Raw genomic sequence first — 27,151 nt, 5'->3', positions numbered from 1 at the left:
GTGGTTGGAGTATGGGGCCTTAATGTAATGTATAGGTCATGGCATGGCTGCTAGGAACACAAAGCATGTAAAATAGCACAAATTTACTGACAATATTCTGCAAAAAATTCAACCGTAAGTAATTCTCACAGGCCGCACAACTGGGCTTCTTAGAGAATTTTGGTTTCTCCAAAGCACAGAGAAACTCGGCAAATGTTGCTTTTTGTGACTCACAAATGAAGAAAAACACCCTTGCTGCTGTTGGTTTTTTTTTTTTTTATTCTGTATTGAAAACAGTCCTTGGCTTGTGTGCTGCTGCAGTAATGGACTGTGGCTGTGCCATTTGCACTGCCTTTGTGACAGCTTTGTCTGTTTCCTCTTTCCTTAGCCACTTGCCCCCCAAATCCAGCGACATCTGGGCTCTAAAATACATAGCTATATGTGGGTGCACACTTTCTTCCCACCATTATAGGGCAAGCCAGTAAATCTATGAAGGCACATCTCAACTACTTGACTACCTGGGTGCTTGGTCAACAAAGCTTGTACTGCCTCATCTAGAATGTCCCCACCACAGACCATCTCTCTCTCTTTCTTCTTCCTCCCCCCTCTCTTTCATTCCACTTTCTTGTTTTTCCTGGGTGGGGGTGAGGTAATAAAAGCAAAAGGATTATTCTTGAGAGAAATGGCAGGGGACTTTTGATTGCTCTACTGCCATCTGGTGACAAAGAATGAGAGAGAGTGGCAAAGCAATGTACACCCAGATTTTATGGCCACGACAGATCTTTCAACCAAAGCTACGTTTAACAGGATAGCTGGGGGACACCTCTGCGCCCTATCTTCTATGCCAAGATGTTGCTATTTAAAGAGCTGTGTCTTCAGCATCAGGTCGGGTCCCAAAAAGCAGCTCCGCGGTGACTTTGCCGTCGTATTTGGGCAGATTGCCCCCAAAATCTGCTGGCAGGATATCGGCATCGATCTCTCGGTAGAAGGTGTCGAGTTCGTCGCCATGCACAAACACCTGAGTGCAAAAAGGAAGGCAGAAAGGTTGAGCTGAGAGATGCTGTGTAACTGGGGGTAGAGTTCAGCTATTTGAGCTACTTTTTGTGATATATAACAGGGGATGTGGGTGGCGCTGTGGGTTAAACCACAGAGCCTAGGACTTGCCGATCAGAAGGTCGGCGGTTCGAATCCCCGCAACGGGGTGAGCTCCCATTGCTTGGTCCCTGCTCCTGCCAACCTAGCAGTTCAAAAGCACGAAGTGCAAGTAGATAAATAGGTACCGCTCCAGCGGGAAAGTAAATGGCATTTCCGTGCGCTGCTCTGGTTTGCCAGAAGCGGCTTAGTCATGCTGGCCACATGACCTGGAAGCTGTATGCCGGCTCCCTTGGCCAATAAAGCGAGATGAGCGCCGCAACCCCAGAGTCGGCCACGACTGGCCTTTACTTTACTTATGATATAGAATGATTTGAAATATATGTTTAAAATAACCTTGGCTTGAAAAAAAACCATGAAGCTTTCCTTTTAGGAATTATAGGTGCCGAAATCCCAAAGGAGCAGAAAAGACTATGTAAGCAACCACAGCTGCGCAGATGTTATTGGCCCAGAGATGGAAATAAGATAAAGCCTTCTACCAGAGAAGAATGGCAGATGAAGTTGATGGACTATGCCGAAATGGCTAAAATGACCGGAAAAATCAGAAATCAGGAAGACCAAATTTTAATAAGGAACGGGGAAAATTTATAACTTATCTTAAGGACCATTGTAAACAGCTAAAATCGTTAGCAGGATTGGAATATCACTTGTAGCTTAATGGTGAATTTTGGACACAATGGAGAGGTAGATTTGGATCATCATAAAAGATGCGGGAGGAAGTCATTAATAATAGGACCCACAAAGGGGAGGAGGGAAGTCCAAAACATTCATCGGAATTTTGTTTTTATTTTCTATGTTCAATACTTGACTAAAATTTTAAATCTGAAAAACCAAATAAATTATGTATGTATGTATGTAAAAAATTGATTCTCAGCTATCATTTCAAAAGCGAAACGTGTTTCTAGCCCATATGACTGAGTGGCTGGATATAATATCAACAAGTGATGCAAAATCGTAACACCAGGAGTTTGCTACCCTTGCAAGCAGCAGCTAGCTGTGGGGAAACCTTTGGCCCTCTAGATGTTGCTGTACTACAGCTCCCATCATCCCTGACCATTGACCATGCTTGCTGGGGCTGATAGGAGTTGCAGGCAGTGTGGTGTAGCAGTTAGCGTGTCAGGCTAGAATGTGGGAGACCCGGGTTCAAATCCCCACTGGGCCATGATGCTCCCTGGGTGGGGGTTACCTTGGATCAGTCACTGCCTCTTGGCCTAACTTACATAACAGGGTGGCTGGGGGGATGAAATGAGGAGGGGAAGAACCATGTACTCCACCTTTTGCTCGTGGAGAAACATGTGAGATACGAAAGTTGTTGTTTTATGAATAATAGATCAGCAGCATCTGCCGGGCCAAAAGGTCTCCATGCCTGCTTGAAATATACTCAGAGTCGCAAGGTGATTTCATGCTCTTTATTCAGCTCATAGTGGTGAGGAGGAATGAATGAAAGTCCCCTCAAAGTATCTGCTTTATATACATTATTTACACAATGGGCTGCACATGATTGGCTAATTCCGGAATTCTACTGTAAGTCAATCAGGTTGTGGATTCACTTCTATCTGGAGCATGACTGGGTGGTTCCTGCCAACCAATCATACTGCTGCATTGTTCTAGGACCAATTCTGAATCCTATTGTTCTAGGACCAATCAGACTGCTGCCTTTTGGATCCTATTGTTCTAGGACCAATCAGACTGTTGCAGTTTGGATCCTATTCAATTCAGTACATAACACTGCTATTCCTGGCAGAAGATGCCCAATCCCAGTAACATCTCATTTCTGCCCTGGCATGCTTGCATTCCTTGACTGACAATGCTGTATTCGTCTTCTCATTGCTCCTTACCCTTCTGCGGCATAACTCACCCTTTCCAGCAGTTTGTTTTTCAGGAACGGTTTCACCACGTTGTAGGTTGTGGTGAAGTACCACGGCTGGTGGATGAAGTGGACGGCCTTGAAACGAGCTGGGAAAGAATCCTAGGGATTTCCAAAAAAGAGCACATGGTTAAGGCAGCCAGCCGCAAAAAAATAATAATACAGTAGTACCTCTGGTTGCAAACGGGATCCGTTCGCAACATGAGCAGAACACAACCTGCGTCTGCACGTGCCGCAATTTGCTGCTTCTGCGAATGTGCCTGACATCATTTTGCACATCTGCGCATGTGCGAGCAGCGAAACCTGGAAGTAACCCTTTCCGGTACTTCTGGGTCACTGCGGGACGCAACCTGAAAACACACAACCTGAAGCAAACATAACATGAGGTATGGCTGTAGTGCAAAGGGGAGACAGAGCAGCTAGGCAGAGAGGACTTTTATTGCTTCAAAAGCCTGATTTCTCCTTTTTGGATGGGTGGAGGAAGCGAAGCAGTTCCACTAAACCACCACTGAGGGCTGTGCTCTTTGTATGGATGTAAAGGGTACTTTGTGTCCAGGGGCCAAATACCTTGGGTTACATACGCTTCAGGTTACATATGCTTCAGGTTACACACGCCACTAACCCAGAAATAGTGCTTCAGGTTAAGAACTTTGCTTCAGGATAAGAACAGAAATCATGCTCCGGCGGCACGACGGCAGCAGGAGGCCTCATTAGCTAAAGTGGTGCTTCAGGTTAAGAACAGTTTCAGGTTAAGAACAAACCTCTGGAACGAATTAAGTACTTAACCCGAGGTACCACTGTACTCCATCCAGCGTTTTGGACTCTTTGAGTTACAGATAGGTAGCCGTGTTGGTCTGCCATAGTCAAAACAAAACAAAATCCTTCCAGTAGCACCTTAAAGACCAACTAAGTTAGTTCTTGGTATGAGCTTTCGTGTGCATGCACACTTCTTCAGATACACACTTTTGGACTCTTTGGACAGTCATACCCCTCACTCAAGCACTTTCCCCCCTGGCTTGAATGTGTCTCTGAACTGTGATAATGGCTGTATAGACACCATGAATTTAAAGCACATTTTCCTGCCAAGGAATCCTGGGAACTAGTTTTGCTATGGGTCCTGGCAACTGTAGCTCTGTGAGGGGTAAAACTACAGTTCCCAGGATTCTTGGTGGAAGGTGTACTTCTAATCTCTGGTCTGTACACAGACAAAATCTCTTGCTTGATGGGATATAGGATGGAAACGGGAAGGGTGTCAACTGTTGGGTGGCTGGAATGTAGCCACCTGTGCAAAACATTAGAGTTTTCATCCATCATTAAATTGCAGAATTGGAAGAGGCCCCAAGAGTCATATAATTCAACCCCCTGCAATGCAGGAATCTCAGCTAAAGCACCCATCAGAGAAACAGCAATCTGGAAGACTGAAGGAAATACTTCACATATTTTTGAGCTAAAGGGCAAAAGTGTTCAGGGGTCAGCAGGTCAGCAAACCTTTTTAGCAGGGGGCCAGTCCACTGTCCCTCAGACCTTGTGGGGAGCCAGCCTATATTTTTTTGCGGGGGGGGGGGAATGAACTAATTCCTAAGCCCCACAAATAACCCAGAGGTGCATTTTAAATAAGAGCACACATTCTACTCATGTAAAAACACCAGGCAGGCCCCACAAATAACCCAGAGATGCATTTTAAATAAAAGGACACATTCTCTCATGTAAAAACATGCTGATTCCCGGACCGTCCGCATGCCGGATTTAGAAGGCGAGTGGGCCAGATCCAGCCCCCGGGCCTTAGTTTGCCAACCTATGGTTTAGGTACAAAACCAGACCATGTTCTTTTCCTTTTGGTTAAATGAAAGCTGAAAATGCGGGGAGGACAGTTCATCCAGCGCTAAGGAGGGGCATCTGCCTCCCCTTGCCCTCTCCATCGACTCCCAAAACTCTGCCTGACGCCCTGATTCCTCTCCTTGAATAACACCAATGCAGGTGTGGGATGATCGTGTGGGATGGCCGCTCAGAGAGACACTGGCCAGGTGAGGATCCAACCAGGTATTGGCACCTGGGGAGCACCGAGCATCTAGTGGTCTCGTGCCTCTGGCCTTGTTTACCACTGGCATGCATTACCTGGGAGGTTTCCCATAATAGGATGCAGTGCTTGGGTTCAAAAAGCACCACCACCAAGTATAGGGCATAGGAAGATATGTTCCTTTGACCATGCTCTGGATGCCTCTACCTTCTCCTTAACAGGAACTGTTCACTATTGTGTTCCTGGCTTTTTAGTTCATTCTTTTAGCCAGATCTGGATGCGTTCCTGTTACAGATCTCTTCTCCCACCTGAAATTTAGCCAAAAGGCCAAATTGCACCATCACACTCATCAGATTGATAAGTGATGACTTGCATGGGGTCGTGAAGGACCATATAGCCCTTTCTCTCCAGCACCTCAAATGTTCCTGTGAATGTTTCTGGTTGTGTATACATCATCTTTTTGTTCCCGTTTCGAGCACCAATAAGCAGCGGACTTTCATCACTCAGTTGCCTACATGCCTAGACAGAGGAAGTACGGTATTTTTTGTTCTATAAGATGCACTTTTCCCCCTCCAAAAATTAAGGGGAAATGTGTGTGCGTCTTATGGAGCAAATGCAGGCTCCGTGGCTTCAGCAAAAGCAACGCCAAACCTCCGAAGCGCAGCAGGAACGCTCCCGCCGTGCTCCGGAGGCTTCGCGTTGCTTTTGCTGAAGCCTGGAGAGCGAGAGGGGTCGGTGCGCACTGATCCCTCTTGCTCTCCTGGCTTCACTTTGCCGGAGAGGCGCTGTGCAGCTTTCCCTCTCTGCGCAGCGCCCCATCAGCGAAGTGGGAGGAGAAATGGAAGGGGATCCATTTCTCCTGCCGCTTCGCTGAAGGGGCGCTGCACAGAGAGGGAGAGATTATTTTTTTCTTGTTCTCCCCCTCTAAAACTAGGTGCGCCCTATGGTTGGGTGCGTCCTCTAGAGCGAAAAATGCAGTACTTCGTAGGCGAAAGGACTTTGGCTGCAGTGGCAAGCTGGCGAGAAGGAAATTGCTGCCACCTGAATGAGTTTTGCATGGGGGAATGTACAGGAGCAAGGCTGTAGATTGGACAAGAGTCCAAATCAGTAGAAGGCAGCTTCCTATGTTACTACGAAGGAACTGTCCAGGGTTGGTTGACATCATTGATGCCACACAATGGTCATGTGGTATGCTGTTTGCCCCCTGGTTCTAGGAATACCTCTTGCATAACCGGTAATCTATGGGGTCCTGGTTGTCTTCACTGCTTTCTAGGGCGGGCAATAAGGCAGACTCACCTGCAGCATGTCCACCATTTTCTTCAGTTCGGATGGTTTAATGCCAGAGGCCTGCTGCATGGTGAACCCATTAAAGTTCTCAATGATGCAGAAGCCATTGATTTGCGTCTCCTCGTTCTCTAGCAGCTTCTCTAGGATCACACAATAGGCGCGAAGAATCTGGATCAAAACACATGGAGAGAGGAGCTTATGTCCAGAACTCTGGCCAAGTTGATGGATTTCCTTCCTCCCATGCCTTGGGAAACAGGCAACCTTTCTGTACAATGCTACTGAAGCCAGTATTTATTTTGTTAATTAAATTTCTATGCCTCCTTTCATCCGAGGATCACAGGGCAGTTTACAATAGAAACACACACACACACACACACACACACACACAACATAGTAACAAACAAAAACAATACCCACCCCCCAAAGCCCAAAATGGTGTTCCACCTTGCAGAATGCAGAGGCAATGTGGAGAAACTTTGACCCTCCAGCTTTGGGCAGAGTTCAGCTATCTGAGATTCTCAGATTTCATTTTAAAAGCTAAGTATGTTTCTAGCAGGGACGCAGGTGGCGCTGTGGGTTAAAGCCTCAGCACCTAGGACTTGCCGATCGAAAGGTTGGCGGTTCGAATCCCTGCGGCGGGGTGGTGCTCCTGCTGCTCGGTCCCAGTGCCTGCCAACCTAGCAGTTCGAAAGCACCTCCGGGTGCAAGTAGATAAATAGGGACCGCTTACCAGCAGGAAGGTAAACGGTGTTTCCGTGTGTGGCTCTGGCTCGCCAGAGCAGCGATGTCACGCTGGCCATGTGACCCGGAAGTGTCTCCAGACAGCGCTGGCCCCTGGCCTCTTGAGTGAGATGGGCGCACAACCCCAGAGTCTGTCAAGACTGACCCGTACGGGCAGGGGTACCTTTACCTTTACCTATGTTTCTAGCCCATATGACTGAGTGGTTGGGATATCCAACCTTAAAAACAGTCAACAATTGATGCAAAAGCATCACACTAGGAGTTTGCAACCCCTGCAAGCAGCAGCCAGGTGTGAGAAACCTTTAGCCCTCCAGATGTTGCTGAATTTAGCACTCGCATCGTCCCCAGCCATTGGCCATGCTTGGTGGTGCTGTTGAGAATTTAGCAACATCTAGAGGACCAAAGGTTCCCCGTGCCTGTCCCTAAAGAACCTGAAACACCTTGATGAGAAGCAGTAGCTTGCAGCAGGAACGCGGAATGTTTTTGTATCGAGGGTTGTTTTCCCTTGGGGATAATCTTTCATGAGCATCCTTGCACTAGCGAGAGGTGCTCCCTCCTTGTCTAGTCAGTCACCAGAGGCAAGACAGACTGCCCTTGCTAGAGGGCTGAAATAGTTGCGAGAGGGCTTCCACCACCCCCACCTTCCATTGCTCCAGGAGTCGGATTCTAACACAAAAAGAAAATAGTCCTGCACAGATGATATGAAGCACCTATCACATCAGGCCATTGTTCACTACCAAGCATCCCAAACCAGGAGGTGGGTCAAATATACAAGAAAATAATCTGAGACATTCTGGTGTCTTATTTAGTTGTTGTGTATGCTTGCACAAACTTTCACACTTGACTCTCCAGGTGCCATTGAACTCCCAACTCACATCAGCTCCAACCAGCATGGCTAGTGGTCAGCGATGGTGGAAGATGCAGTCCAGGGGTGGAGAACCTCCGACCTGGGGCCAGTTGTGGCCCTCTGGGTTTCTCTATCTGGCCCATGGAACTCTGCAAAGGCCACACCCATCACTAACCCACCACTGGCCCGTCTCCACCCCACCACTGGCCCTTGGAAGGTTGGCCAGAAGGGAATGTCAAGAAGGACACTGGCAAACTGGAACGTGTCCAGAGGGCAACCAAAATGGTCAAAGGCCTGGAAACGATGCCTTATGAGGAACGGCTAAGGGAGCTTGGAATGTTTAGCCTGGAGAAGAGGAGGTTAAGGGCTAATATGATAGCCATGTTCAAATATATAAAAGGATGTTACATAGAGGAGGGAGAAAGGTTGTTTTCTACTGCTCCAGAGAAGCAGACACGGAGCAATGGTTCCAAACTACAAGAAAGAAGATTCCACCTAAACATTAGGAAGAACTTCCTGACAGTAAGAGCTGTTCGACAGTGGAATTTGCTGCCAAGGAGTGTGGTGGAGTCTCCTTCTTTGGAGGTCTTTAAGCAGAGGCTTGACAACCATATGTCAGGAGTGCTCTGATGGTGTTTCCTGCTTGGCAGGGGGTTGGACTCGATGGCCCTTGTGGTCTCTTCCAACTCTATGATTCTATGATTCTGTGATTCTATGATTCTGTGATTCTATGATTCTATGATTCTATGATTCTATGATTCTATGATTCTATGAATGTGCCCCTTGCAGTGGAAAAGGTCCCCCACTCGCTATTGTAGCTCAGTAACATACAGAGGCCACAAGTTACCCATCCCAGTGGTAAGCATTGGTAGTTTAATAGTGGGTGGGGGGAGCACAAGTGCTTGCAGTGTAGGACCTCTGTTCTGCTCACCTCATCAAAGGTGATCTCCTCGTAATCCCAGTTCTCAATGTTGAACAGCAGCACCACCCGTCCATACTTGTCCCTGTTGGCCAAGATGCCTGGGTAGCCAGCCTCAATGGTGCTGCGCACAGCCTCGGGAGTCAGGTTTTCAAAGAGCTCTGGATACTGCTGGCGGAAGTTGACATAACCTGGTGTGAGGGGGAAGAAAGATGGAAGAAGAAGAAGAAGAAGAAGAAGAAGAAGAAGAAGAAGAAGAGGAGTTTGGATTTGATATCCCGCCTTTCACTCCCTTTAAGGAGTCTCAAAGCGGCTAACATTCTCCTTTCCCTTCCTCCCCCACAACAAACACTCTGTGAGGTGAGTGGGGCTGAGAGACTTCAGAGAAGTGTGACTAGCCCAAGGTCACCCAGCAGGTGCATGTGGAGAAGCGGGGAAGCGAACCCGGTTCACCAGATTACGAGACTACCGCTCTTAACCACTACACCACGCTGGCTCCATGATGAGTGTGGGAAGAGAGACTGAAGCATTGAGCTAGATTAGGAATGGGTGAAGCTGTGGCCCTCCTGATGATGATGATGTTTTATTATTTATACTCCACCCATCTGGCTGGGTTTCACCAGCCACTCTGGGTGGCTTCCAGCTCATATAAAAACATAATAATACATAATAAAAAATCATCCCCAGCTAGCATAGCCAATAGTCAGGGATGATGGAAGGGGCAGTCTAGCAACATCTGGAGGCCCACTGGTTTCCCGTCCTTGCAAATGTTCCCCATCCTTGCAAGGAGGCAGTGTGCTTAAATGGTAGGGCTATCAGGGCAGAACTTCAGGGCAGAAGCTTAGGACCCCACTTGGCAGAAGGAGGAGGGTCAGCTAACATAGCAGTGATGTATCATCACATATTGAGGTAAGTAATGAAACCAGGCAAAGATCTCAGAGGAAGGTCAGTCGCTTGGTGGTAATGTGTCTGCTTTGCCTGCAGAAGGTTATAGGTTCAAAGCTCTACATCTCCTGGTAGGTCTGAGAAAGAACCCTGGAGAGCTGCTGCCAGTCAGGGTAGATTAGGGTGAGGGAAACTATGGAAGTTTTGCAGTCAAATCTAACAATGCACATTTTTGCTAGTTAGCACATGAAGGAGTTAAGACCATAGAGCTGTGTTGCTGATAGGCAGACTCAGACCATAGAAACATAATTGGTAGAGAATGCTCTGTGTGATGTCATTAACACTCCTCTCCTGGGAGGGAAGGAGCAAATAAGTATTTCCTGTTCCTTTCCCCTGCCCATCTCTCTTCAACTAGCCATGGGAGCCACCGTCTCTCCACTTGTTCCTGTATAAGGCACATGCCTGAAGTTGTTTTGGCTGTAAATACAAGTATTTTACTTGCATTAGTTTTTACTTCTGTTGCTGCTAAGGATGAATGCTTGACTGTGAGTAAACTATACATTTTAAACTTGCTTTTCAGTCTGGAGCCTGTTTCTTTGATAAACAGGGAAACAAAAGTGGGACATCAGCCTAACGACTAATTCCTGTGCTTCCGATTAAACTTCCTCAAATGGGAGTTATAAACTCTGCTGAGAGTGCTTTCTCTTGTGAGAGTATCCGCAAAAGCCCTGGATTTTGAAAAAAGTATTGCAGCCCCATTTTCTCTTTGTCTCAACCCACACACATGGGCCTGCAGAGGGATAAAAGATAGTTAATACATCCCCTCACCTACCTAATAAAACCCATCAGTAACCAGTGTGTTGCTGATATTATTGGACTCCATCTCCCATCAGCCCAACATGGCCAATGATCAGTGATGAAGGGATCTGTAATCCAACACTGAGAGATGTTGGGGAGGACAGGTTCCCCATTCCTGGTGCAGACAGTACTGAGCTAGATGGACCAAACATATCACTCAGTACAAGGCAGCTTCCAATAAGCCCACTCCCACTGTCCCCCCCCCAATAATATCATGAAGTGCAAACTCTGGAATTGTACTTGGGACAGTACCACAGAGCCTAGGGCTTGCCAATCAGAAGGTCGGCAGTTCGAATCCCCGCGACGGGGTGAGCTCCCGTTGCTCGGTCCCAGCTCCTGCCAACCTAGCAGTTTGAAAGCACGTCAAAGTGCAAGTAGATAAATAGGTACCGCTCTGGCGGGAAGGTAAATGGCACTTCCGTGCGCTGCTCTGGTTTGCCAGAAGTCATGCTGGCCACATGACCTGGAAGCTGTACGCCGGCTCCCTCAGCCAATAAAGCGAGATGAGCGCCACAACCCCAGAGTCGGTCACGACTGGACCTAATGGCCAGGGGCCCCTTTACCTTTACCACAGTACTTAAAACTTTTTGCTTCAGGACTTGGGAACCTAACTGGGCTTATTTATTTTTTCATCCCCCACCCACCCATCTATGTTCCTTCTCAGTAAAAACGAAATCATTCTGCCTCCTTATTTTTCTCATGCTTGTTTACCAACAAGGGGATGATCAATCCAGATTTCCATCCTGCAGGGGGCAGGAATAGCAGGGGTAGTAACTTGTTTCACTTGTTTCCTGTTAAGAGCCATCAGGCGTGAAATGGGGAAGCGTAGCTTGGGGCGGTTAAATAAAAACAGGCAAAAATCCTTCTCTTGTTCTTCATCTCCCTCACTAGTTTTGTTAATTACTGCCCTGTTGCATAAACAAAGGGAGCTCTGAAATAGAGCCAAGCAAATATTTTTCTTCTTCTCCAGCATAATCTCTCCAGTTTACCAGAGTCCAGGGTCAATGCCAGTAAAATCCCTCTCAGAGAGAGAAAGGGGGGAAAAACACAATATAAGGTAACAATACACAGCGGAAGCACCCAAACCCTCTTCCTACAACCTAACTTTGGGTTTTGCTGGCAATTAAAGGTGTTGCCCCTCACTCCTCCTTTTTTCTTTTTAATAGGCTAGATAAATAAGCCAATATCACCCGCCCACTCCCTATGCTACCCTAAGGAAGGGTGACCACAGCATGCCAACAAGATTTGACTGGTTCTGTTTGCGTGCCAAGAACCCCACCTTTAATCAGATCATAAGCCCTGCTGATGTCAAATTTACGGGCTCGGATGAAACGCAGGAAGAAAGCATCATCCTTTCCTTTCACTTTCTCAGCCACCACCTTGCAGATGTCCTCTCCTCCTTTGGCTTTCTCCTGCACCAGTTCCCGCAGCTCTTTCACAGCCAGCTCGCGCTTCTCCAGGGTCTCGTTCAGTTCGTCCTTGGCCTGTGGAGGAGAAGAGAAGCCGGACAGTGTCTCAAAGGTAGAAGATGTCACAGGAATGGGACAATACCCGCTTTCCTTTCTCTCCCATGCAAAATAGCACTTGTGTGCTCATATTCAAGGAAGTGTTCTTCTAAACAGAAACATTTTCGCTAGCTGTGGCCATTGGTCTCATGATATTGTATCTGGCATGGCCCTTGGTGCTCAACCAGTTATTTGTTCTTGCCCTAATGCTGGGGACATCAAACTTCCTTCCATCGCTGAGCCCTATTCTATATCAACTTGTCTTCTAAGCAACACCAGAACATCTGCCATACAGATTCTGGCCTATGTTCTTAATATTTCTATGGAGTGACAGCCTGTTGACTAACACCATTGCCCTCTGCAACCAGTGTATATATAGAACAACACACCTAGCATTCCACTTGTGGTTGTACTATTCAGGAAGAAAATTGGTGGCAGTGAACTAAAATGGCTTTTGTCTGCTATTGCTAGGCAACTCACTGAGGAGCCACCAAAGAAAACACTTTTGCAGACAACTGTCCCAATGTATTTTGGCATACCAAGCAGTAAAATAGGCAAGGAATGTCCAGCCCAGCTCACTTTAATTAGTTTTCGCTATAGAATCCAAGTGCTGTCATTTCACATAGCTGGTATGAACAAAATCATATAATTTTCTGGATATTAAGTGGGCTGGTTCACAGATCCTATACTGAGCAGCAGGTTAAACTAAAAGGCCTCCAAGATACCACATATCTCAAAACTTCTATGGGCATTCCATACTTTTCTTTTTTACATTTAATCCAGATTTCCTCCCCTTGCAAAAAAATTCCATTAATTAAAAATGACCCATTATATATATCCACAGTTGCCACTTGTATGGAAGAAAGGGCATTCACAAGGTAAAGGTAAAGGTAAAGACCCCTGGATAGTTAAGTCCAGTCAAAGGCAACTATGGAGTGAGGTGCTCATCTCTGCTTTCAGGTTGATGGAGCCGCCATTTGTCCACAGACAGCTTTTCCGGAGCATGTGGCCAGCATGACTAAACCACTTCTGACGCATGGAACACTGTGACGAGTGCCAGAGAGCATGGAAACGCCGTTTACCTTCCCGCCGCAGTGGTACCTATTTATCTACTTGCACTGGTGTGCTTTCCAACTGCTAGGATGGCAGAAGCTGGGACTGAGCTCACTCCTTCACGGGGATTCGAACTTCCAATCAGCAAGCCCAAGAGGTTCAGTGGTTTAGACCACAGCGCCACCCACGTCCCTGGCATTCACAAATAATCCCTTGGCAACCTCAAAAGTAAGGTGAGTGTGACAAAAAAAAACACGCACTGAGCGCCCTGAGCGCTTCCTCTCCCCTTTGATCATTTTCATAACGCAATTTATTTTCTCATTAATTGATGGAGAATGGTAAAAAAGCAAGAGTGGGATTTTCAGCACAGCAGTAGGAAACCCTGAGATAGACATGGCTTTGGTCTGACCTAACAGGACTTATGCTCTTAATTAGCGACTTCTGCCTTTGATACAATTGTATGTAGGAAATTAAACAATAGGCACATTGCAACCCTTTGATGATTCTTGCATAAAGCAGCCACCACACCGGGCATCCCTGTAGGGTTGTCTCTGCCTCTACATCAATGGCAGCATCAAACCTGGAGTGCCATTTTTTCAACCTTCTCCTTTAGCTCTTTGTGCTTTTCAAGGGAGAACAAGCTAACTGCTTTAACAACTGTTAGGACTGCCAGTGATGGACCTGGGCTGTGGTTCATCTCTGTGGCTCAGGGCCTAGCAGAAGCCCTGGTGGACCCAGGACCCAGGTTTGTCTGTGTGTGTTCCCCTTTGTCTCCCCCCCTGCTATGACCCTCTGGTCTCCACTGAATGCTACATGACATGAACCAGAGGCGTACTGGTTAAATTGCAGTGGAACAGCCATGCAAAACATGGGCAAACTTCAAAGAAGGGTCCCTGATACGGGCCTTGAAGGATTCTTAGCTAGCCCTGTTGGCAGGGAGACGAGGCATAAAAATTCAGTTTCTGTTTTCTCAGGAAGGTAAGGCAACAGTCTCACGATGGACCATCTTGACATCACTAAAACCTCTTGTTCTCTCTCACACACAGAGCTACGTGAGTAGTTAGTTTTTGAAAGGTTAATTAGCCATGTTGAGCTCCATGAACAGGCCACCCTCTGGAATCATCAACAGCTCTCCGTCTTTGGCCTTCCCTCTCCACCCCGCCCAGCGATCCTCACCTTTTGCAAGGTATAGTCAGGGATTTTCTCACACTTCCCAAAGACGCGGCCATGGTCCTTGGTGGTCAGCCTCTCAAGTTTGGAACGCAAGGCTTGCTCCTCCTCGGAAACGATCCTGAATGTGCCAGTCTGGGGGTGAAAGCATAAGGGGGAAATGAACTCCTGACTTAAAACATCCCCATCATGTCAACTGCTCATGCAAGAACTGACAAAACTTGCATAATACTTGGCACCCTATGTAAAAAATATTGACTCTAAAAGGAGAAGACCTGTGAATATTTTTGCAGCAGGGTCCTTACAGGTATCTCAATCAATCAATCAATCAATCAATCAATCAATATTTGTACCCTGCTCATCTGACTGGGTTTCCCCAGCCATTCTGGGCAGCTTTCAGCATATACAAAAACTATCAAAACATTAAACATTAAAAACTTCCCTATACAGGGCTGCCTTCAGATGTCTTCTAAAGGTGGCACCCAATCAGCATGAAAGGGGAGTTTTTTCACCACTGTACAGCCAAAGCAGAGCATTTAGGAACACTGAAAACATAGAGTTTTCTTTTTCCAGAGTTTGGTGCCCAAGTTCTGTTATGTCGAACTTCCATTGAACTTCATGGAAAACACAGTTTAAGACACTCAGAAAGAAGATATTGAAGCATTCCAAATCATTTTTGCCCATGTACACGCACAGAAAATTGTCTATCTGAAAGGCAACTCGTGGAGATTTGCATTGATCGTTGCAATGCATCCTTAATTATCATTATTGTACAATATTACTATATAAACTTAGAAGGTTGCATAATGTTTGAAGGGGTGTGACTGTCAGGGAGATGGCTTTAACTATCATGACCCTGCGTGAGTGAATTTGCCACTACACTACTGGCTGTAGATCAGTGGCAAAGTGCGTACTTTGCATCTAGAAGGTTTTGGGCTCAATCCGGGGACTGGTGGCAGGGTGACGATGAGTGGTCAGTGGAAGAAGAGGGAGAAGACTGGGAGGAGGAGGTGTCTGAAGTAGAAAAGGTAACAGGGTTTAGTGAGCAGGGAAAATCTGTGGCAGATAGAAGTACAGAATTAGAAGCAGAGGTGGGTGCAGAGAGGAGGGAGGCCAAGAGGCAGAGATGAGTCAGGATGGGTGTCTTCCCTTCCTGCTGTGACAAGCTCCCCTGCCCCCTTGTCTCCCAGGAATAGAAGAGGTGTGAAGAGGGAGGAGCAGAGACAGGCACATCAGCGGAGTCTCAGATTGCTTGGGAAAGACCCGAGGAAGGTGGAGATTTAGGCAACTGCCTCATAGGGGCAAAACCCACTGAGAAGAGTTGCTGTCCCCATTAGGCCTGGCATTCCTGGGGAGGTCTTATTTCTTCTGAATCACTTACTCTGTGTGCTTTATTCCTGATACCTGCTCCTGACCTTATATATCTTAGAGGCAGAGCTCCTCAGTTGCCTGTTACTGTTCATCTACCTTTTCCTTTCATCTGGGCTGAAGCAAGACAGAAGCAGGTGTTTATTGTGGGCTCAATGCTGCTCACAAATGTAAGGTTTTTGCAGTGTGCCCACGCAATGGCATCGGCATAAAAATGCCAGTCCAGATTTACCCTATCCATGGAATATCTTTCCATTGCTTTGGATGGGCTAAGATGCTTTGGAAGGGCTTTCCCCCAAAACTGCAGCATATAAATATTCAACAACATTTTCACATGGTAGGCAGCTTCCTGGATGCAGCCACTGTTTGTCCCATGTGGCAAAGCCAAAGTGACATTGTCATCAGCGCTGGTCTCAGCACTGGTAGCAGCCTGAGGGTGTAGAAGACTGATGCTAGCCCTGCTGAGAGCAGAGGTGAATCAAGATCTCCTTAATCTAAGCCCAGTTACAATCAGAAAAAGGGAACAAATGGAATGGAACAAGCAGGATCTGTACTCACCACTGAAGTCATGTTGTTGTTTTCCTAATCCACGCAACCACTGAAAAGAGAGAATGAGGATTGTCAGGCTAACATCAACAGGAGACAACACAGTGACACCTGTTGCAGTTCACTCTCTGGTTCAGAGAGATCTGGCAACTTTCTGCAGCTGAGGATCCTTCAGAATCCCAAGTCCGCCTTGAGGGCTCTAGAGGAGACCTAGTGAGGCTGTCCGCAGGAAGTCCCAGCCTCTTCTCATTACCAGGAACTTAATTTTCAGATAACATTGCTGGGCCGCCTCCTTTAATTATGTCTTATACTTATACAGTCCCCAAAGTTTACTTTCTCTCTTAGGTTGCTAAAGGCTTCCAGCTGCTAGCCTTTGTTGGTTGTGGAGCTTCCCAATTATATGGCTTTTACCACTCCTCCTGTTTGTTTGAGTCTTTATCTACTGATAAGGGTGGGGCCAACATCCATGTCCTGTCACCACGTCAGCTAATGTCCTGATTGCCTTTGTTTATCCTTGGCCATGATGAGTACATGAGTACAAGACTAGCTAGCAGGACCAGTAGTCAGGGATGATGGGACATACAGGAAGTCCTATTCAGCTTGGTGGCAGTAAACATGCATTGGAACTGGCTTTTTTGTCTTGTTTCAGTGCCAGCACAATATGCAGAAGGTCTTGGGTCCACTCCCTGACATCTCCAGTTAGCAAGGGATGGGAGAGACCAATTTCTGCCCTGGAGAGCAGATGCCCTGTCCGATTTGGCAGCGAAGGGCCAGATGAACAAAGGATCTGCCCTGGTATAATGCAGCTTTTAAGTTCCTGTGTTCATAGACTCACAGGTTTGCTACACAAGAGACTGCATGAACAGGCTGCTGGTAACTTGTTGCACAAGATCGTGCGATCCCTTGCACCACGAGTTTCTGCTAGTGCAACTGTTGCACTGGAGAGATAGCACAGGACAGGATAGTGCGCACCCCGGAAATAATCTCTTTCAGCTTCTGCCTTCTGGAAGAAGGTATAGGTTTATAAAGGCCAGGACTAGCCGCCTGAGAAACAGTTTCTACGCAAATGCAATTCTGGTTCTAAACGCAGCATAAGGAGTCTCTATAGTATATTGTATTTTAAAATGGGGTTTCAGAGTTTTTAGGGGTTTTTGAACGTTTTGTGTAGTTTTTCAGTTTCATTGTTCTGTATGGGACAATGATAATAAAGATATTGTATCGTATCGTATTGATTCCTCCATTGTGCAACACTGAAACTCGTCCATCTGCTAGCTTAGCAACCCTGGACAAAGCTCACAGAGTTGAATGGGTACATAGCGCTTGTCTAGTCCAACCCCATGCAATGCCGAATCTGCAATATAGGGTTCCAAGCAGAGCATCCCTGACATCTAGTCCTTGCTGAAATACATCCAGTTGTTTTTAACGGCTGGGCTGCGTTTGCTGTGATTTGAAGCAATTGCAGCGGCAGAATCTAAGCTGAAAGAAAGAATCTCGAAATACTCACCAGGGAGGTGAAACAGTTCCAAGAAGGTCAGTGTGCAATCCAAACAGAATCACCGTAGTGAATAAATTGAACATGCAACAGGCAGCAAAGAATCGAGAAAAGGCTGAAGTGCAACAAGAGGAAACCCAGGCAAAAGCTTTGTAGAGTCACCAGGCTGGGATTAGACCATCACAAGGCATCGCTCGCAAGAGCTCTCTAATTAGGTCAGCACAAACCAGGCGAGGGACCCCATTAAAAAATGACAAAAGGCCGGTGAGGAGGGGGCGGGGGGGAGAGAGAGAGAGCAAGTGGTTTTGGCTCACAGAAGTTCATGGCGGGGAGGCTGGCAGCATTCTGGGGCCGATTAGCCAAGTATAAAAGCTTCTTATTGTATAACTGGGCCACACTCATTAGTGTAACATGCAGGGTGGAAGGAAGGGCTTTGGGGGACATTGCAGAGGGAGGGAGGGAAGAGGGTCCATAACTTCAGTGGGGAAGGGCTGTAGCTCAGGAGCAGAGCACATGTTTTGCATGCAGAAGGTCGCAGGTTCAAACCCTGGCCTCTCTAGTTAAGCAAAAGTGGGAAAGGATTCTGCTTTGGAGAGCCAATGTCCACCAGGATGTCCACCTGCCTAGATGAACAAATATAGGCCCCATCTACACAATATGTTTACAGTAGCATCATGCCACTTTAAATAGTCATGGCTTTCCCCAGAGCAGCCTGGGAGCTGTATAGTGAAGAAGGACAGCTGGGGGGGGGGGAATCACATCTGGCAACCAATGTGCCCCTTTGGTTTCAGATAGTACATGGGTAGATGAGTCTTTTTAAAGTGGTATGACGCCGTTTTAAATGTACAGTGCAGATGAGGTCTTATTTAAGGTAAAGGTAAAGGTACCCCTGACCATTAGGTCCAGTCATGGCCGACTCTGGGGTTGCGGCGCTCATCTCGCTTTATTGGCCAAGGAAGCCGGCGTACAGCTTCCGGGTCATGTGGCCAGCATCACTAAGTCACTTCTGGCGAACCAGAGCAGTGCACGGAAACGCCATTTACCTCCCTGCTGGAGTGGTACCTATTTATCTTATCTACTTGCACTTTGAGGTGCTTTCAAACTGCTAGGTTGGCAGGAGCAGGGACCGAGCAATGGGAGCTCACCCCGTCACGGGGATTCGAACCGCCAACCTTCTGATTGGCAAGTCCTAGGCTCTGTGGTTTAGACCACAGCACCACCCGTGTCCGAGGTCTTATTTAGGAAAAGTTAAAACGCCGTTCTCTGATGTACATTTAAACAATGGGTTGCATCCAGTGCCAGCCCTACTGAGAGGAACCAGAACTGAGGGATTCATTCATCCCTAGTGGAGCAGCAAGCCATGCTGAAATTCCCTCTTCTATGGGTCAATGCCAAACCAGGCGTTTAACGTCACCATACTTTGGCTCCTAGGTTCAATTTCAAGGGTGCTTACAGGCTGCTGCTACTTTGGGGTGAGATTCAGTCACTTACTGACAAATTCAGGTTGTGCAAATCAGGTTCTTTGCCGCCTTGTGTGATGAACCCGATTGGTGCAGGCAGCCTTGGCTCACCCCTAGTTCTTGTGAAACCCTACAGGAGCTCCTAAGTTGTTGCAAGATGGGACATGGCTGGCTGCCCAGAATATACACCTTTTCACCGCAGGATTATCCTAGCCACCCTTCCTTGTTGTTTGCCCATTACTGTGGACTTGGTTGGTTTCTGGTCCAGAAAGGAATTTTGATCCCAACCGCAATTTGTCTCTTAGTTGGGAGGTTTTCGTTTTTCCCTTAGTCAAGGACAAAATGTTTCTTGTTAGTTGTTAGTCTCTTCCTTTAAATTCCTGGGAGTTTACCTTAGTGAAGACCTCACTTGGAAAAACTATATAACTCAGGTGGTTAGGAAGGCCCAACAGAGACTCCATTTCCTCAGGGTCTTGCGAAAGAACAATGTTAAACAACAATTGATGACCTCCTTCTACCGGTCCACAATAGAAAGTGTCCTCTCATATTATATCACACTGTGGTACGTTGGCTTGACAGCCATGGACAGAAAGTCTTTACAGAAGGTGGTGAACACAGCACATGATATCATGGGCTGTCCCATGAGCCCGCCAGATGACATCGCAAGGGATCGTAACCTTAGGAGAGTGAGAAAAATTACCAGGGACGATTCACACCTCAGCCAGCACCTATTTAATCTTCTACTCTCGGGCAGGAGATATAGAAGTATAATCAGTCGTACCAACAGGCTAAAAAACAGTTTCTATCTGTGGGCTGTTAGGCTGCTGAACGGAAAATAATATACTGCAACTGACTTTTGGGGTTGGTGTGTTGTGCGACAAGCACACAGAGTGCAATGAGGTGGAGTGTATGTGGGGGGGGGGGAGGCTCAGTTAATTTCATTGTACACAGGTTGTACATTGACAATAAAGGTATTAAATTAAATGTTTACATATTCTTGTCAAAACTGATGGAAAATGGCATCAGGCAGGCAGAGGCGGAGCTAGCTGCTCCAGCACATGCTGTGCACCCGCGGTTGAGGCTAGCCGCCCGCGGGGGTGGGGTGAGAGTCTCAGGGTGGCAGCAATGTCACCCCCCCCCCCAAGATGACACCCGGGACGGACCACACCCACCACACACCCCTTCCTCCTCCAGTGCAGGCAGGCAGGATCTGCTGAAGCCGAACCCTTATACGTAGGGTTGCCATATTCCAAAAAGTAGAATTCCTGACAACCCCAGAAATAGTGATTTTTAAGCTTTTTGAGCTGTTTCTGATGCTTTTTCCATTGCATACGTCCAGGTTCCCCTCATATTTTGCTGATTCTGTAAAATTCCTCCCCGATGCCATTTTTACACCCCCAAACCAGGACATGTCAGGAATTTTCCTAACATATGGCAAGCCTACTCATACAGGGTCTTGTGAGGTTGCACTATAGGCGGCAGCCTGGCTTGATGTTATTTTTTTATTAAAAAATAGTTTAACAACAACAGCCGCAAAAAAATGCAAATGTAACTTGATTCTGTGTTTCCTTTCATTTTGTTATATGTGCACTTTGCTGTTGTTATTCTTTGGATTGTCATTTGTTTTAAAGGGCATTTCATGTTGCAATTTTAGATTGCTGTGGGACCTCAAGGAGAAGGGGGCATAATAAACAGAAATATTATAAATAAATGGTACTGTGCATGATTTCTTCAAAATGTGGTAAGCCAGCTCTGCTGTGTTTGGGTGGGGGGCTCCTGCTTATTTTGTTGAATGGATCCCTGGACTTCTGCCCTATTCTGGCAGCACCACTGGTACACAGTCTCTTTCTATGTAACCAGAACAGAAGATTCTGCTGAATTCTGACCAAAGAGAACAGGACAAAGTATATCTTCACTGGTAGTAAAGACAGCAGTGATTATCAACAGTCACTTTTGCCTTCCTCTTTCAGTCCAGAGACCTTCACACCAAAGGGGGCTTCCCAGGGGGCACAATGGCAAAACGGATGGTCCAACGTTATGGGGAGCTTATGCAGGGCATGTTTTGTAACTGTGTTGAGGTTTTTATTTTTATTTTTATATATAGTTACATATTTGAATGAAGTAATAAAAATAAATAAAAATAAATATGTACACCCCACCCCTGAGACCATTCCACTGTAATTATCCAACCTCCCAAAATTTCAACACCTCTTGTGATGGTTTAACCCCTTTCTGTTTTAACAGTACAAATTCTACAAAATAATAATAATAATAATAATAATAATAATAATAATTTATTATTTGTACCCTGCCCATCTGGCTGGGTTTCCCCAGCCACTCTGGGCAGCTTACACAGAGACCAAAAATACACTAAAATGTCACACATTAAAAACTTCCCTGAACAGGGCTGGCTTAAGATGTCTTCTGAATGTCAGGTAGTTGTTTATCGCTTTGACATCTGATGGGAGGGCGTTCCACAGGACGGGCGCCACTACCGAGAAGGCCCTCTGCCTGGTTCCCTGTAGCTTTGCTTCTCGCAATAAGGGAACCGCCAGAAGGCCCTCGGCACTGGACCTCAGCGTCCGGGCAGAATACCTCCCATATCTCCTCAAAACCATTTCTCCTGCATATTCCCCATCTTACCTTAATAGCACATGTTAATTTATCATTAACAGCTATATCCCGCACCTCTTTATACCATTCTTCCATTTTATATTCACCTTGCCCCTTCCACTTCCTAGCTGTAAAAATTCGCACAGATGTCAATAAATTTGTGAGCAAGTCCTTCATAGCTTACGAATCCCGCCCCCCATGTGTTGAGATTTAAGGATTTGAATTCCAATATCACCAGAACTGTGGTTGGAAATTAGTTCCCAATGTGAGGCAGGGAGAAAGGGGGGAGAGAAGAGGTACAAACTATTTATTGATAGAGCTGTGTGAACAAGGCATGGATGGGGTTCAGCCAAAAGCCACTCAAACCCCCCTCCCAAAAAATCATCATGATTTAGCATCTAGAGATTTGAAACTTGTATGAATTATATTAGCACACAAGTGCTCGCAAAGCAACTGTTAAGCAACTGCATGTCTGAACCAGTCTTCAGGGCTGCTGCTTCACGCAACCAACTTGGAAGGGTGTTTTGTTTTTTTCTAAAATAAATTGGTGCAAACTCTTTTAGCACGTGAAGATTGACTGTAGGAAAATGAAGCAAACTGGCTACTGGCTTCCAGTGCTGTGGCAAGTACAGTATATAATCCACATTTGGGCACCCCCTCCCAATATAACCTAGATGGGTACAGTAGCAAAAAGTGAAAAATTGCTCCTTAGTCTAAAATTACCTAATTGCGCCACTGATGGCTTCTGTTCTCTTGTGTTAGCTCCCATCTGTGAACAGTTCAGGCTTTTGTGGAAAGCTTCAGAAATAAGCCGGTGTGTTTGCAACAAGAAAGGCCACTTAGGTTAATCTCTGCTTCCTTTTAAACATAGGTTGAAATCGCCTCATGGAACAAAGGCTTCCCCTTGTTGCTGGGTACTTAGGGGTTTTGTACAAAATGATCCAAGCCACGCGTGAGGCAAGAAAGAAATCCAGGAAAAGGCCAAACTGCAAGAAGTGTTACCCTCACTCTGATTTGGTTTCACGATGGTGCTATTATTATTATTATTATTATTATTATTATTATTATTATCCTTCCTGGCAGGTCTTGAATGGGCTTTCTGTCCGATATCTTAGCAGCAAAGAAAAGTCACTCAAGGGTTAAGGCTGCACGGGACAACAGGAATTGGAACAAATGTTATGTAAATGAAATGTTAAAAAAAAAATCAGATTGTTTTGCAGAGAGAGGTTGGATGAGGTCAGGTCAGGTCAGAAGCAGATTCCCAGGTCTTGCTGATGTGACCCTCATTTGGGATGGTGGAAGAGAGAATATGACAGAAGGACTATGGGTTGCTTTCAATTAACGTATACTCAGAGTAGATCCACTAAGATAAACAGCCATTTGGGTCCATTAATTTAAGTGGGCCTATTCTGTGCGGCTTAATACAACACTGTACAGTGGTACCTCGGGTTAAGAACTTTATTCGTTCCGGAGGTCCGTACTTAACCTGAAACTGTTCTTAACTTGAAGCACCACTTTAGCTAATGGGGCCTCCTGCTGCCGCCGGAGCATGATTTCTGTTCTTATTCTGAAGCAAAGTTCTTAACCTGAAGCACTATTTCTGGGTTAGCGGAGTCTGTAACCTGAAGCGTATGTAACCCGAGGTACCACTGTATACTTCACTGCCATCAGCAGAACCTACTGGATGACACCCATAGCCCAATCTAGTCCAGTCCCCTTATAAAGCCATTCACGTCGGTGCCCATTCCTGCCTGCCTCCAGTGAGAGTGAGTTCCATAGTTTAATTACGTGCAGTGCTAAGAAGTATAGTGGTACCTTGGTTCTCAAATGCCTTGGTACTCAAACAAGTTGGAACCCAAACACTGTAAACCCAGAAGTGTTCCGGTTTGCGAATTTTTTTCATAAGCCGAACACGCTCCGTTTTGAATGCCACACTTCCGTTTTGAGTGTTACGCTGAGGTCTGTCTGTTTTTGCTATTTATTTTGCGTTTCTGTTTTTGCGGCTTTTTTGTTTTTGTGACTGTGTGGAACCCAGTTCAGTTACTGATTCACTGACTGTGTGACTGCAGTACATATTTTACTGCTTTCATTTTATGGATCAGTGGTCTCGTTAGAGAGTAAAATTCACGTTAAATTTGCTGTTTTAGGGGTGGTTTTTAAAATTCTGGAATGGATTAATCTATGTTGCATTACTTTCCATGGGAAAGCGCACCTTGGTTTTGGAATGCTTTAGTTTTGGAACAGACTTCCAGAACGTATTAAGTTTGAGAACCAAGGTACCATTGTAATTTCTTTTATCTGTCCTGATTTTCTTCCAGCATTCAGCTTCACCGGATGATTTCTTGTGTTCAGAGGGAGAAACACTTTTCTCTATCCATGCATAATTGTACAAAAAGTACCAAGAACTTGCTAAAAGCAAGAAGCCCCAAGCACTGCAACCGTTCTTCATAGGAGAGCCTATTTAGTGAGCGTCCCTTTTATCTGGTTTCTGTCCCTATCCCCGCCTTTTCACAAATCGGCAGGCAGCAAGCCTCGAACGCGCGACCTTCCCATTACCGCGCCGCCCACCCCACGCGCTGCGCCACAGCACCATCCGGGGACTTGGCTTGCCGCGGCGGGGGGGGGGGGGAGGAGGAGAACAACGGCGAAGCGGAGGCGGCGCACGGGTTGCCTAGGGAAACGGAAGCTGTTCAGAGAGGGGCGGGACTCCGTTGCCGGGGCAACGCCGACGAAGTTCCAGGCGGGAAATTCGGCGCTCGGGGAAGTTTTGAAGGAAGGTGAGGCCGGGAAGCCGCGCCTGAGGCAAAACAGGGACGAGGGTCGGCAGCGGGAGGGGGCGCGGACGTGAGAGGGTCACGTGGCCGGGGTCGTAGCCGAAGGTGGGTCACGAGGCTGAGCGGTGATTGTTGGTCATTAGCCAAAAAAAGACAAGTATTTTTTTTTTGGGGGGGGGGGGAGGCTTCCTTTCAGCCAGGTTAGAAAAAAAGGGGAAGGTGAAACGGTGTCTCTGAACATGTGGAGAGTGCCTCTTTTGTTTATAACGGTTTCTGTACCATTTTTCCCCCCTACATGGAGCTCAAAGTGGCATAAATGATTCCCACTCCCTATATTTCCAGTTTTGTCAGCATAACAAGCCTGTGAGGTAGGTTTGTCTGAGGGCTGAGATTGGCCTTTTGAGCTTTATGTGTGTGTGGTGTGTGTTGAAACAAGAGTCTTCCTGGTTGGTTGCACCATCATGGATACACCTGTGTCACCCCAGATAGGGAAGCGTGGTAGAAGATGTGAAAAGAAACCCAGCGGTTGCAGCAAAGTTGTGGCAAGTGGCTGTACGTTTGAATACTTTCCCACTCGCTGCAGTCATACAAAAATACAAAGTCAACCCCAGCATGTCATTAAGGAATTATCCAAACTTCAATTCCACCCCATCCCAACATATATAATGCGGTTTTTTTATTGGATTTAAACACATCCCCGCTTGTAGTGCAGAGTGGTGCAGTCCACAAAAAGCTTTACAGTTTGAGGCTGCTTTTGCATCAATTTACCTTTCGAGGCCTTAGAGACAATCTGAGTTTACTTTGTTTCTGTAGGTTAAAACTCTTTTTGCTAATTTTACAGATAATAAGTTTTGTTGTTGTTTCGCCAGCTCTATTAACAATGGACCAGAAAATCCTGACCTTGGTGGCAGATGAAAAAGCTGAGCAACTTCAGGCAGGCCTGCAAAGCCTGAAAGAAAATGAGGTGAGCTGTTGTGATTCCCACAGTATTTCAGGGGGGGGGGGGATCCACTGATAGTGCCCTTGTTTGGGACTGATTGTAAAGAGGAAAAGAGAACCTGTGGTCCTGTGTATGTAGCTGAACTCGCAACTCCCATCAACCCAAAACACATAGAGAACCACTCCTATCCCTACATTTGGACATTGCTCATTCTCTTCAGTGTGTTTGTTACACCATCATGGCTTCCATGATCAGTATTTTTGTGTCCAAATTGTGAGGCATCCATATATAGTACATTAATGGACCTTTATTCATAGTGTGCTAATTGCACGAGTTGCAAGTTGCTAGATATTTGTATTTATTCCTGTTGTATTTCTGTTTCCTTCTACTAACTCATAGCTGTGGGAATTCCCATGCATTTGGGAAAATGGTAAAAATTGTGGTGACTCTGTCAGTGGGCAGCTATGCATCTGCCATATGCCAAGGTGCTGCAACTTTTGCATTCTGCACTATACAGTATGTTTGTATGTTTTGTATGTTTTTATACGTCTCCCTCCTCCTGCAATGTTAGCTCCTGTACAGTTTTATGACAGCTAGATAATGTTGTTTTGCTTCCATTTTTCATCATTGTGTTAAGGTTGCCAAGTCTTCTGCCTTTTACTAACTGCTAATGACAAGTATATCCAATGCCTTTCTTGCTCCTCTTAGAAATCATAGGCAAGTGGATTGCCACTTCCAGTTTTTCATGGCCTTCAAGTGGTTACTGTAGTACTGTATATAATTCACAAAAATGTTTTTGGGAGCATTCGTTCCTCTGTGGTTCTCCCTTTTCATGAACATGGTGTATTTTAACTGCATGTCAGGCTATCTAGTAACAGGCCGTTCATCTAGTCATCTGTGATGAGTGGAGGTTCCTTCCAGGTGACCAGGCATGGAGAACTGAAAAAAGTTTAGGGTTAGGCAGCCACAAATGATGAATGTAAGTATGTGTAGGCTAGTAAATATTTTGGATGTATCTGCAAGGCCGTATTAAGAGCACGGTAAATTTATGTGCCTTAGTGATGATTGTATGGAAATTAGTACCTGGTTACACACAGTGTTTCTAGTATCATTGGATGTAGAAGCTTAAAGTGATGATAAATGAATCTTGTGCTTCCCCCCCCCCCTTCTTGCTGCAGCTGAAAGGCTTAATCACAAAGCAGGCTTTGAAGGGAAAGGAGATTGGTGCCCTCCTGAGAGGAATCTTCAAAGGTACCACACAATGAGTTGTGATAGACTGATCTATGAATCTGTTTTTTTACCCAACTGTTCCATGTATGACATTGATATCTTACAGTGCAATCCTAATCATGTCTACTCAGAAGCAAGTCCTGTTGAATTGGGTTAGGATTGCAGCCTTAAGCAAGTACTTGGGTGTGACTGCAATCCTATGTTCATTTACTTGGAAGTAAACTCAGCTGATGTCAGTGGGACTTGCTACTGAACAGAGAAATATGGGACTGTGCTGTAAAGAATCTTCTAGATTTTTATTTGTGTTTTTTTTTTTTTAAGAGACATGCGGTGGACCAAGTGAATGAAGTGGTCCCCAGACCACAGTTTGGGAACCCTTGTTCTAGACAGTATTGCTTGCAGGTGGGGAGAGTGAGAGTTCTTTTGAACTTGTCCCAGCAGTTGGGTT

The 27,151-nt window shown here is 46.1% G+C and overlaps 2 protein-coding genes across 3 annotated transcripts in view; one reads left to right on the top strand and one right to left on the bottom strand.

The window, feature by feature from the left end:
- Positions 1 to 726: 726 nt before the first annotated feature.
- RLBP1 (retinaldehyde binding protein 1) lies at positions 727 to 17,984 on the bottom strand. The gene is made up of 8 exons (XM_083712899.1): positions 17,699 to 17,984; positions 16,207 to 16,246; positions 14,287 to 14,415; positions 11,832 to 12,036; positions 8,822 to 9,000; positions 6,312 to 6,470; positions 2,990 to 3,100; positions 727 to 997 (listed from the first exon to the last, which is right to left on the bottom strand). Exons 2-8 carry the CDS (start codon positions 16,216 to 16,218, stop codon positions 839 to 841), a joined length of 954 nt encoding a protein of 317 aa, XP_083569025.1. The 5' UTR covers positions 16,219 to 16,246; positions 17,699 to 17,984; the 3' UTR covers positions 727 to 838.
- A 6,469-nt stretch (positions 17,985 to 24,453) lies between these two features.
- FANCI (FA complementation group I) overlaps positions 24,454 to 27,151 on the top strand; it is a 29,075-nt gene continuing 26,377 nt past the window's right edge. The window contains exons 1-4 of one of the 2 annotated variants that reach the window (XM_083712469.1): positions 24,454 to 24,537; positions 24,832 to 24,901; positions 25,403 to 25,497; positions 26,652 to 26,724. In XM_083712469.1, coding sequence (XP_083568595.1) covers positions 25,414 to 25,497; positions 26,652 to 26,724 — 157 coding nt within the window. In that variant the 5' untranslated portion in view covers positions 24,454 to 24,537; positions 24,832 to 24,901; positions 25,403 to 25,413. The remainder of the gene's footprint in view (positions 24,538 to 24,831; positions 24,902 to 25,402; positions 25,498 to 26,651; positions 26,725 to 27,151) is intronic. The other variant, XM_083712470.1, reaches the window with a different exon arrangement.

This window comes from Podarcis gaigeae, assembly GCF_964106915.1.
Source record: "Podarcis gaigeae genome assembly, chromosome: 14".
NCBI classification, from domain to species: Eukaryota; Metazoa; Chordata; class Lepidosauria; order Squamata; family Lacertidae; genus Podarcis; species Podarcis gaigeae.
This window is presented reverse-complemented; position numbering and strand designations above follow the sequence as displayed.